Source organism: Haemorhous mexicanus, chromosome 1, assembly GCF_027477595.1.
Source record: "Haemorhous mexicanus isolate bHaeMex1 chromosome 1, bHaeMex1.pri, whole genome shotgun sequence".
Classification (NCBI taxonomy): Eukaryota; Metazoa; Chordata; class Aves; order Passeriformes; family Fringillidae; genus Haemorhous; species Haemorhous mexicanus.
The window spans coordinates 135,324,008-135,335,604 of NC_082341.1; the positions used below are offsets into that span (position 1 = coordinate 135,324,008).

An 11,597-nucleotide genomic window follows, 5' to 3' on the forward strand; every position below is an offset into this window, starting at 1 on the left:
TTTTGTACTTGGTAAATTGCCTTCACCTTTGGAGGGAGGAGGACAGATCGCCAGATAAACCCCGGGGGAGGAGAGGGGAGAGGGGAGCGGGGAAGGGACCGGGCGGGGGCCTCGCCGCCTGCCCGGCCCGCTCGCCCTTCCCCGCCGGGCAGCCGCGGGCCGACGCTGCCGTAGCCGCCGCCGCCACCGCGGGCAGCGCGGCGGAGCCCCGGCGCCGCCGCCCGCCCTCCGCCGTGCCCTCCGCCCCAGCCGCGCTCGGCCGGCCGCGGGACGGGGGCCCCGCTCGCCGCTGCCGCCGCAGCTCCGCCAGACGCAGACCCGGCCGCCGCCGAGGGGCGTCCCGCCCGCTACCTGCAGCCGCAGGACTCCACCACCATGTCCTCGTACTGCTTGTACACCACGTTGTTGCCCGCGTCGATGTAGAGGATGCTGATGGGGGTCAGCTTGGTGGGGACGCAGCAGCTGGGCGGCGTGGAGCCGGGGTCCATGGAGTTCATGAGGGTCTGGATGATGGCGTGGTTTGTGGGCTCCAGGTGGGAGCGCAGCGGGAAGTCGCAGACGCCCTCGCAGTGGTGGGCCTCGTATTCCAGCGGGGCGATGATCCAGTCGTCCCAGCCCAGCTCCTTGAAGTTGACGTGCAGCGGCTTCTTGCTGCAGCGCAGCCGGGACTTCTTGCCGTGCCGCTTGCCGTGCCGGCTGGCGAAGGCGGTGCGGCGCTGGCGCCGGGCCGGCGGGCGGCGGGCAGCGGGCGGCGGGGGCGCGCCCAGCTCGGCGCGCAGCTCCCCGAGCAGGCTCCGCCGCCGGGCGCGGGTGAAGACCACCAGCAGCGCGCGCTCCTGCGGCGGCCGCGGCCGGCGCGCGAAGCCCAGGGCCCGCAGGTCGAGCCAGCGCCGCGGCCCGCGCTCCGCCGGGGCCCGCAGCTCCAGGCACAGCCGCTTCCAGGGCCGCTGCTCCCGCAGGCTCTGCCGCACGTCGAATACCTCCCAGCCGGAGGACGAGGCCGCCCGCGGGTCCAGGGCGCGGGAGTCCAGCGGTCGCGGCGAGAGGCAGGCGGAGAGCTGCACGTGCAGCGGGGCGGCGGGCGGCGGGCGGCCCTGGGGGGCCCGGCGGAACAGCCGCAGCTCGGCCCCCACGAGCTCCTCCGTCTCCGAGAGGGTCGACACATCAAACACATACTGCTGCCGCCTCAAGGGAGCGGGCGAGAGATCGTCTGCGAGATAAAAATAATTACAGTCAGTTGCGCTCGGGGGGATCTGCCGAGAGGTCTCTGAGGCGGGAAAGGGAGGGAGCACCGCCGGCTTGCCCGGCCGGGGCCGCTCCTGCCTGCCTCACCCCCCACCCCCAGCCGGACCGGGACCGGGGGAGGGTAGGGAGAGGAGAAAAAAGGAGAAGGGAATAATACGGAAAGGAAAGGGAAGAATATAGAAAGGAAAGGAAGTATGGAAGAACCCGCACCAGACAGCTCTCCGGCACTAGAGGCAGACCCTGCTCCACGCACATCCTCTGCCTATCAGGCCCATATACACGTATCGGTGCTCCTCTGAGGAAAACCTGGACTTCTTTTTTGACACATCGGTGTACAAAGTGCAGAGCAGAAAGCAAACCAGATTCCCTTGAGCTGCTTTCCAATAAAATGTTTACAACCCAGCAAATACAAAAATTCCCAAAGCCCCTGTGTTTCCCCAGAAGCTAGTAAAGCTTGTGTAGATTTCTATAGTAAAAGTGTCACTGGGGTCTCTGTTCAGCAGCCCCTCGCCGCTTTTCCAAAATCAGCCCGCCCCAGGGGTAGAAACAGAGACTAAAGAAATATACACCCGCCTGTTATTTATCGATATCAAAGGTCATTGCGATTCCTAATCAGTATGTTTCACAACCTCGGCTCTACCTGACAGGTCTCTGGGAACCTCCTGCGGGCAGAAGAGACAAGGAGATGATTTATGCAAACCAAAAACCTTCAGACGTGACACGGCGATGTAAAAAATCAATGCGGATTAACATGCAGTTAGTTAATCAGCGCGGATTAGCACACTCGACAGTCGCCCTGCGTCGCTGCGTGTTCCCCTAGACGTCAGCAGGGAGATGGAGCGTGGAGTGCAGCAGGGACAGCGGGAATTGCTGGGAAAAAGACCTGCCCCGCAGCCAGGCCAGGGGATCCTCCTGCGGAGCCTGGCTGCGTGCCGAGCGCGTCCCCCTCGCTCCTTGCGCCGTGGGAGGCCCCGCCGCCCGCCCGGACCGCGCCGCGCACCCACGCGGCACCTCCGGCTGCGGGGCTGGGCCCCGCACACCTGTCCGGCTCCCGGAGCCAGTGGCCGGAGCATGGCCGCGATCCCCGCCTCGCCCGGCACCGTGGCACGAGGAGTCGGCAAGGAGAGGGAGTTCCCGAGCCGGAGCTTCCCCGCCTCCCGGGGGCTGCGCGCCGGCGGGAGCGGTGCGGAATAGGTTAGGCCTTTCTGGCATCCCGGAAAAATTTGAACCCAGGCCTTTCGCATCCCTGTCTCCGCCTCCCACTTCAGGCTTGTCTGTTTTCTCGCGGTGGGGCTTCTCCTTCCCAGCGAGGGGCGAGAGGCAGCCTGGTCGTGCATCCCGCTCAGGGAGTGCGGGAGGAGACTGAAAAAAACTCGAGCAAAGCCCGAAAAATGTCGTCACAGTCCAGGTGACGACAACAGCTGCTTTACTGAGCTGTGAAAATAAAAGTGAAACCCATCGGGAGCTGCCTAGAGGTGCTGGACAGTTTAATCAGCACTGCAATTACAGACCAGGATTCGGTCCATGAGTCTCCTGTGGGTTTTGGGGAAGCATGGGGGTAGTTCTGCCCTTCGCAGGCACGGGCTGTGGGCTGAGGTGCACGTGGTTGCAGGAGGAGGGTCCAACAGCTCAGGAGATCTCTGGTATCATTGCCTCCTCTTTCAAGGGGGTCCTGGGAACTTCAGAGAAAAGCGGACGAGCCCTTGGGTAAGAAAGCGCAGGTCCTCCTTCTTCTCTTCTTTCTCGTCATCTTGGTAGGTTTGGTTTTGTTTTTTTGTTTGTTTTTTTTTTTTTTCTGCATCCAACATCTGTCAGATACCCAGGCATCCGACAGGGCGCAGACCGATCTCCTGGCCCTGCCGAAATGCCTCGGACCTTCGTTCAAGGGCTCCAGCGACCATCGAAACTAGATCAGCATCTTCCTCTGTGGTTTTCCCCAGCATCGGGATGTGGGCAGAGCCGGGCCTGGGCACGGATTCCCTTTTAATCGCTCTCGTTGCTTAGGTGATGGAGAGGAGGGTGTCACGCTTGGTTTCAGAGAGAGATGCTCGCTTTCTTTGATACTCCCAGTCGCCATGGGGTGGGGGTGGGGAGAGTGCTGCTTCCATCCAGGCCACTGTCCCTCCGGAGCGGACAGTCCCACATACACTCCTCCTTGTCCTGTTCTTGACCAGCGCCACGGTCCTGGGGTCCCCTATATCTCTGCCGCGGTGTAGAAGCAAGGCAGCACTGCCCGGCAGTCTTAGCTTTCACGGAAAGGGCAGCCCTTTCCCGAGGGATGAGGGGACACGAAGTTGACAGCTCCTCTCCCCTTCCCGAGGAACAGTCACGCAGGTGGCCTGTAGCAGCGCAGGAAATAATCCCATTCGAGGGTGACATCCAGGCATGCAGCTTAGACGGGAGGGAAGCAGAAAGAGGCTGAATTCCCCGCACGTCCCCGCTGCTGAAAATGGGCTTTAAAGGATCTGCAGACCCTTGTCACCCGGCGGTGTGGGAGGAAACCATCTCCGGCACTGTGGGTGCCAAAAGGCTTGCTCAGGGGTGCTCCCCAAGCAGCATCTTTTGAGACTCTAGTTTGGCGAGGCTTTGGGGCGTTGCACGGCTGGTCCGGGTTGCTCGGTGCCATGGCACGCTGGCGACACGGCCGGTTGGCAGAGAAATGTGCCCCCGCTCAAGTGGATCTCTGAGACGGGTTTCAGCAGCACCGAAACTCTGTGCTGGAAAAGTCCCACTGGCTCAGGCAGCTGCCGGCTCCCGTGCCTCTCTCGGGAGGGCAGGGAAAGGGGCAGGGCTGCCGGTTGTTTCAAATAAGCAGCTTTGAATCCGATCAGATAAACGCTATTTATTCACTCTTGTAACCTAATAATTCCAGATGAATACATAATCCTAAACCAGTACTGGCTCGCTCCCAGCGCAGTCGAGAGGGTGGGAAAAGCAGCGGAGGGCGGGGAGGGAAAGCGGGACCTCCGGAACCTCCACAAAACGGGGAGAGACGGGTCTAGGTTGGGGACCCTTTGTTCCAGCGAAGCTGTTGCCTTCCCAGCACACAAAGAGCTGCAGCAGAGACGGCGTGGGGACACCCTGACTGTCCCTCTCTCTCCCTGTGAGCAGAGCACAACGGATACGGGCTTGTCCTCTTCAGTTTTTCTTTAAACCCAAGGAGAGATTGGGGTAAAACCCGGGGTTTCTAACAGCCAACTCGAGATCTGCCTTTTTCTCAGGCCAGCTGAAGCTGACCTTACAGATATTCCCGTTACCGAAATACTTGGTGCGAACAGCAAAGTCATTCCAGCTGGGCTGGGGAAAGCCACATGGCAAAAAATGCACCGGGGAGGTGTGTTTATATTTGTAGCGTTAATGTAGATTAATGTTAGCTCCACAGTAAGTATTTGTTCTATTTCGACCCTATGTAGTTCATTCTTTTTTTTTTTTTTTTCGGGTGAAAATAAAATATTAGGAGCGGGAAGGAGGGACAGAAGGAGGGAGTAGGTCTATCTGAAATTTAAGAATGTGTCAGTGGCGGATGGGAGAGAGCAGCCCTACTCCGTTCTGCCCCTCGCGAGGTGCTGGGGCAGCGGCGTGCCCGGTGCTCCCGCGGGCATGCCGGGCCGGGCCGGGCCGGGGCGCTGCGCCGGGCCCCCGCCCGCCTTCCCCCACGCTTTCCTTCGCCGTGCGGTGGCTGCGGTTTCAGCATCTCCGAAGCTAAATGAATGACTGGGTTGGGACGTTTCCCTCAATTCCCTGTGTGAAGCCTCTCCCGTTTCCCGGGTCGCTTTCTCGCCGCAGACTGGGCTTTGAGGAGAGACGGGGGTTAACGAAGGCTACACAAAGTTTCCCTTTTCATGGCAGATCAGGTACTGGGCTCCGAGCCAATTCATCAGGGCTCAGATCTTAACTTTACATCACTGCAAATTATACCCAAACCACATTCAAGAAGAATTTTCCCATTCCCAAATTCTCTTTCAAGCCATATTTAAACTCGCAAACCAAAAGCACATTTTCAGTTTAAAGACACTTTGCAGACACTCGTACAACAATAATCTGGAAATTAAAACATATATTGTCCCTAATTGCGAAGGTCTGCCCACGCGTTGTCTGCGGAGTCGCAAGGCTGACAGGTATTTCTTTCGGAGCATTACCCAAGCTGTGGAAACAAGGGGCTGACTCTCCATGTGTGGTATTTCTCCGGGTTTCAGTTCCACATCTCCCAGCGCCTGCCTCGCCGCGGTTTTTTATTACACCGAGTGATTAGATTTAAATGTATCGTTCGCTTCGCTATCGAGTAACCGAGAAAGACCACACCTTCCTCGGACGAATTCCCAATCCTGCCAAAAAACACTAACTAGTTGTTGGAGGGCTGTTTCTTTTTCCTTTTTTTTTTTTTTTCTTTTTTTTTTTTCTTTTTTCCTCTCCTCGGAGCTGGGAGGCACCTGGCTGCGATGTACCTTTGATCACCGCTGTACTGTACCTGCTCCGGGAAGGCTGCCTGCCCTTGCCCCACTCTCCTGCTCGTCGCAACCTCCCCGCTTGCCACGAGTGACTCTCGGCCCTCGGGCATTGAGGGATCGCTGCAACACCCGCGGGACACGTCCCGCAAGGCTCCGGGCCCTCGACATCGTCCCAGGAGATGCGCCGAGGCGGACGGGAGATTCCTTGCGGGGTTTCTACCTGCTGTAACAGACCTTAACCCAGGATCTTTCCCTTTCCCCATGTGCGGTGTTTACACTACCCGAAATACTTCGACGGAGGAGAAATAATTCCTCCGAAATTATTCGTGTTGAGAAAATCGGCCTGAATATTCCTAGAGCTTGGAGCTAAGAAAGGAAGCGAAAATATTTCTGAGAGATAAACGTGGAAGCGCGAAGATACAGCAGCAAAGCATACAGATCTGGCCATAACTAGCAAAGACTGAAACATCCCCTTTCGCTCATAAATCAGACTTCAGGCACTAAAGGACTCCTACCCTCAGTTTTAGCCTGCCCTGAAATCGCAAGGAAAGGAGGGTTTTCTCCGATCGACCATTTTGGGGTTTTTTTCTACTATGAAGGGAAGAGGTAAATGAGGAGGGCGAGGCGCCCCGCTGCCGTGCCCAGCACCGAGTGGCCCTGGCCTGCGCCGGATTTTCTCCCCGCGGGCCACTCGGCTGCCGGTTGGGGCCAGCCCAGCTGCGGCATTGCATCTCCCCGCGGGCGGCGGAAACTCCACAGCTCCGAGGTGGAGACCTCGGACCTCCGTCCCCCACGTGTCCCCCCCTCAAAAAAAAAAACAAAAAAACAAACAAACCCAAAAAATTGCAACCTCTTAGCAAGACCCGCAGGAGTGTTTCTGGATTAAAAAAAAAAAATAATAATAATAACGAACAAAATCAGGACCAGGTCCGAAATGAGCCACCGGAATAGTCTGATATGTGTTAATTACTCGTCCTGTTAGCAGAGCGGCTCCGCGGCAGCGCATCGCCCCGCCAAGTTGCCTGATCTGCGGAGCTCCCGGCGCCGCTTCCCCGGACCGCCCTCCCGTACGCGAGCCCCCACGCCTTCTCCAGGGACAACAAACAAAAGAAAGATAAAACTAAAAAGTACTCCCCCCGCTGACAGCCCCTATTTTTACTGGGAAGCGGCGAGAGGAGCAGCCGCAGCCGCCGAGGGGACGCTGCGCTCCGCTCCGCCCGCGCCCCGACCTCGCGCTCCGCTCCCTCCCGCAGCTCCCGCGGCGCGGGGGGCAAAACACCAACCCCCGAAACACCTCCCGGCACCGGCAGAGCGGAGCCGCCGCCGCGACCCGCCCGCCGCCGCGCCACCGGCTCCGCGAGCGCAGAGGCCCCGCCGGGCCGGGCCGGGCCGGGCCGGGCCGGGCCGCTCGCTCCTTTCCCGAGTGCACTGCGGGGATGAGGAGCGGCAGCTCGCTGCCGCGCTCCGGCCGTCTGGTCTGCATTAGTGTTTTTATAAGGGGCTCAAACAAATCGAATACAAGGTCACCAAATAATTAACAGTTGTGAATTCCCTCCTTTCCCATTAAAATACTTCCCTGTTTATATTTCATTTTCCTTCTGCCAACGACAACACTGCTTGGGCAAAGGCGCTGCACAGATTACACCACATTGCAGCTTTCGGTCCACCCAGAAACCCTCTGTTTTGCATAAATATGTTGTACTAGATGAACTTCAAGTGAGATTTACACTCTTTTCTTCTGCCAAATGCACAGCCGGGCCATTTTCAGTTTCTGCACACGGGATCCCCCTTTCGTCCTAGCCGTCTATTCACCACCCTCACGACCCTCATGGCAAGAGCAAAATAACGATGTTCGGATCCCTGCCCATCCGAATCAGCTGCCTCCCAGCTGGAACGCGAAACTGCATAAAGAAAACGGGGAGGGAAAAAAAGGAGACGATCTTGACCTATTTCGATGTCCCCGTCCCTTAGGCGCGGACCGCAGCATTTCGTATGCGGGAGCCCTGCCTTGGTGCCGGTGCTGCGGGCTCTGCAGACACAAAAGGGTGAGGCAAGGGGCACTCGCAGTAGCCGGCCCTCGTGGCAAGCCCTTCCCACGGAGATCCTTTCGAAAATCGTGCTCCTTCGCACTCCAGCTATTTCTTTTTTGTTTTCGATTTGTTCCCAGCCATGCCGCGTTTCTTGCTAGCTGTGGGATTGCTTGTTTATAACTCCCTTCTCCAGCTCCCTCTCGCTCTCTCTTTTTTTTTTTCTTTTTTTTTTTTCTTCCCCTCCTAATTGTCCTGCCTTACTGTGGAGCTCCAATGCTGGGGGTCCTGAGGCCAGTGAGAGCACCATCTGCGTTTTAATGAGTTACTTCATGTGCCAACAGTAATTTTCCTACATTCAGCTAGGTCCTGTCTGATCTTGCGACCGTAACAAGGGGGAGCGAGTGGGGGGCGGTAGGGGGTGGAGAAGGGGGAATCGCAAACCCTTTCCCCCCTTTTTCCTCTCTTTTTCTACCAACGAGGGAAAAAATTATATATGTATTAAGCAGTAGTGAGTCTTCACTCCCTCTCACGCTACCCTGAAAACGATCTTATTAGCTTCAAGCGGGAAGGGAAGAAGCGAAGCAACGGGAAGCGGCAGCCGGTGTCTGCCCCGAAGCGCTCTGCCCCGCAGCCTCGGAGGCGGTGGGACGGGCGGCTCGGGGCTGCTGCGGCCGGGAGCTGCTGCCGGTCAGAGCCGATCTCCGGGCAGCCCCGCCGGACACACAGGCAGAGCAGCCCGCCTCGTACGGGAAGGGTATTTCTCGGCAGGATTAAAAGTTGCTTCGCGCTGCAACTCTGCGGGCTGCTGTCCCCCCGAAATGCTGCCATGCAGGATGGCGTGCGGCAGGTGGGACGGCCACCGCCATATCCCCCCCGGAGCTGCCGCTTAGGTAAAGAGCAGCCCATCTAATTGGGTCAATTTGGGCGGCTATACTGTCTGCAAATGAAGTGACAGAAAATCTGGCCCCGCTTTCCCTGAGCAAAGACTGTTCATCATCAGCACAACTCCAGCTCGCCAATTAACTGGGCTAGGAGCCCACGGGGAGGTGGGCAGTAAAATAGCTACCACTTCAGAGGAACGGAAGCTCTCTTGAAGTTTTTTGGTGATGTGCCATCGGCTGGTCCACTTCATTATGGGAGACTAGACAATATTTGATATGTTATGACATGAACACTCAATTAGATCACTGAGTTGAAATACTCCAATCAGTGGCTTGATGCTAAGCAACCCTCAGAAGGTCCAGCAGAAGGTCACAGCCTGTGACACATCAAATCAAAATCAATGGAGAAAAGTGAGGCTTTTCCTTAATCAAACCAGGACTTCTGTTAGCAAATCACTTCCCCCGGAGTAGAATCTCACATGCAGCGAGATGAGCTAAATTTGTTAAATTAACTGTCTTTCTTTTGGTTTTCAAGAATAAGATGATATCGAGCGCGGCTCCATTTCCTGCGGCTCGCAGAATTAGCACCCCGTTTCCTCTCCGTCAGGGGGAGCGGTCCAACTCCTTTCTGACGGCTGAATTTTCGAAACCGTGTTTCTAGGAAGCGAGTCCTCTTCCCCCCACCCCCGCTTTTAACAGCGACGAAGAAAAAACCCCCATAAGGCGAAAGCGGAGAGCAAAACCCCTTGTCCCCTTTCCCCTCGAAAACGATTGCGGGCGTCCGACCGCGAAGGGCACATACTGTGGGCGCTCGCACGCGTCCTCCCGAGCCCAGAGAGACGCGACGGGCGCCGAGGCGGGAGGCGAAGAGCCCCGCCGAGCACCGCCGCGGAAAGAACTCCCCGGAGCCAGGGGTAGCAATGGGGCAAGGGGCTGAGCCTTGGGTGCCGTGGGCGGGGAGACGCTTCCGGCTCGGGGAGGCGGTGAAGGGGCTCGGTTTGGGTTCGATTCGATTTGGTTTGGGGCGATATGCTTCTGCAGCTCCAGGAAGCCGTGTGATTTTCCCGGCGCTGTGTTTTGCCATAAAACGGCTGGGACACGGCGGGAGGGAGGCGAGCCGCCCCGGCTCCCGGTGCTGCCAGCCACCGGCAGGTACACCAGTGCCCGAGGAGGAGCGGACGGAGGGGAGGGTCTTCAGATGTGGGAGAGGGGTAGGAACGAAAGCGCAACCTTCATTAAGAACTTGTTAATTAGTATGTTCTTAATGGCTTACAACCAGGGTAACGAAAAAAAGGAGGGGATGAAAGGGGCAGGAGGGGAGTTTTTATGAAAGGGAAATTTTACTCCGGATCGGCGAGAAATGTGCACCCTCGGCCCCCGGTACGAGCGATACGACGACGAGAGAAAAGCCCAGGAGGGCCCCGGCCGGGGCTGCAGGTCACGGAGAGGGCCCGGGAACCCCGCGGCACGGATGCTACCCGGGAAGCTCTGCGGCCCGGGATAGCGGGCCCCGCTGCCAATCCCGGCCCGGGGGTGCGTGAGGACCAACCCCGCACACAGCTCAAAGGATGAGAGCCCGAGCAGACGTCAGGTCCGGCCGCCCCTGGCTGAGTCCCGGTACCGGGCGGTACCTGGGCTGCACGCTGCCCCCCCGCAAGTGGAGCCGCAGGGTCCCAGTCCCTGCGCTCTCGGAAGGGGCCGGGGCTCTTCCAGGTAACCCCGATAACGCCACCCGAGGCGAGAGCAGCTTCAGGCAGATTTTTGCCTTCGGTCACTTAAAACTTTCTTTTTGCCGTGCAGCCGCGTCGATAAGAGCCACCCTTTCTCCGGCGGGTGGAAAGAAACCAGAAGAGCGATATTTAATTCTTTTTTTTCAAGGTTGAATTTACACCCAAATTCCGCCTGCAAAGCTGGGGCGTGTTTTCCACCACCCCATGACGATTCGGGGAGGAACACTCGTGCTTCTCGCACGCAGCACTTAAGGGCTGCCTCGGCTCGAGTTTAGTGCCGCGGGGCCGTTTGCTTTAAAATAAAACACCGCGACTCCCAATTTACCGAGAGATCTGCACTTGTCTGCAATACCGGGGCGGGGAAGAGCACCGGTGACCACTGCAGCCCGCTCCCACCTCCCCAGCACCAGGCTCCGCGGGACGGCAGCCTCGTACCGCGGAGCGCAGCGGGAAGGGGAACCCACAGCCCCGGGGAGACCGTGAGGGGCGTGGGGGGGGCAGAACTTACCTCGTCCCCTGTCTACAAAACTAGTGATGGTGTTGGCGGATTTGGACGACTGAAAAAAGCTGGCGTTGATGCCCAGTTTCTCCGCGATAGAGTAAGTCCTGAACAGAGACAGCATGTACTCGTGGGGTTCCGCCCGTGGGAGCGCCCGGTCCATGGCGTGTCCCCCTTGCCGCGGGCGGTTTTCCCGTGGGGACCGCGTCACTCTGCGGCTGCGACCACCTTTGGAGGAAGAGGCGAGCTCCGAGGAGGCAGGGAGGGAAGCCGGGAGGCAGCAAGGTAAATCCCAGAGGAGGCTGGCGAGCAAGGCGGCGGAGAGCAGGGCCCGGCGTGCATTCATAGCGAGAGGCGGCGGCGGTGGGGAGGAAGAGGAGGGCGGCCCGACGTGCGGCTCCGGCGGCCCACGGAGCGGCGCGGGGACTGCGCGGCGGCGTGGCGCGGAGCGGCGACTGCACCCGGGCGGGCTCGGCCCGCAGCCGCCCGCCCCGCCCCGTGGGTACCGCCCCGCCGCGCACCGCCCTGTGGGGGCACCCAGCCCGCCCCCGCGGGGCGGTCCGCGGCGGGGCGGGACACCCCGTGGTCGGGTGCCTGGGGGTCCCTTTGCTCCCTCCCCGCTGTGCTCTCCACGCGGGAAGCGGACGCGAGGGCCGGAGAGAGATGCCGCGCGTCTTGCTGCCACCTCTCGGGTACCGCTTCTCATCAACCCAGCGGTGCTGTCATCTGTTCAGGTGCCTCACAGGTTCTCCGGGTTTGAGTGT

At 59.1% G+C, this 11,597-nt stretch overlaps 1 protein-coding gene across 1 annotated transcript; it reads right to left on the reverse strand.

Moving 5' to 3' along the window:
- Positions 1-291: 291 nt before the first annotated feature.
- On the reverse strand, positions 292-11,255 carry GDF6 (growth differentiation factor 6). The gene is made up of 2 exons (XM_059864144.1): positions 10,843-11,255; positions 292-1,210 (listed from the first exon to the last, which is right to left on the reverse strand). The coding sequence occupies exons 1-2, from the start codon at positions 11,177-11,179 to the stop codon at positions 348-350; spliced, it is 1,200 nt and encodes a 399-aa protein (XP_059720127.1). The 5' UTR covers positions 11,180-11,255; the 3' UTR covers positions 292-347.
- Positions 11,256-11,597: the final 342 nt, after the last annotated feature.

Excerpts from the sequence above, each read along its gene's own strand:
- GDF6 (XM_059864144.1), bottom strand. The coding sequence starts at position 11,179 with ATGAATGCACGCCGGGCCCTGCTCTCCGCCGCCTTGCTCGCCAGCCTC. Across the intron at positions 1,211-10,842 it reads TTTTGTAGACAGGGGACGAG|ACGATCTCTCGCCCGCTCCC; the intron begins GTAAGTTCTGCC and ends TTTATCTCGCAG.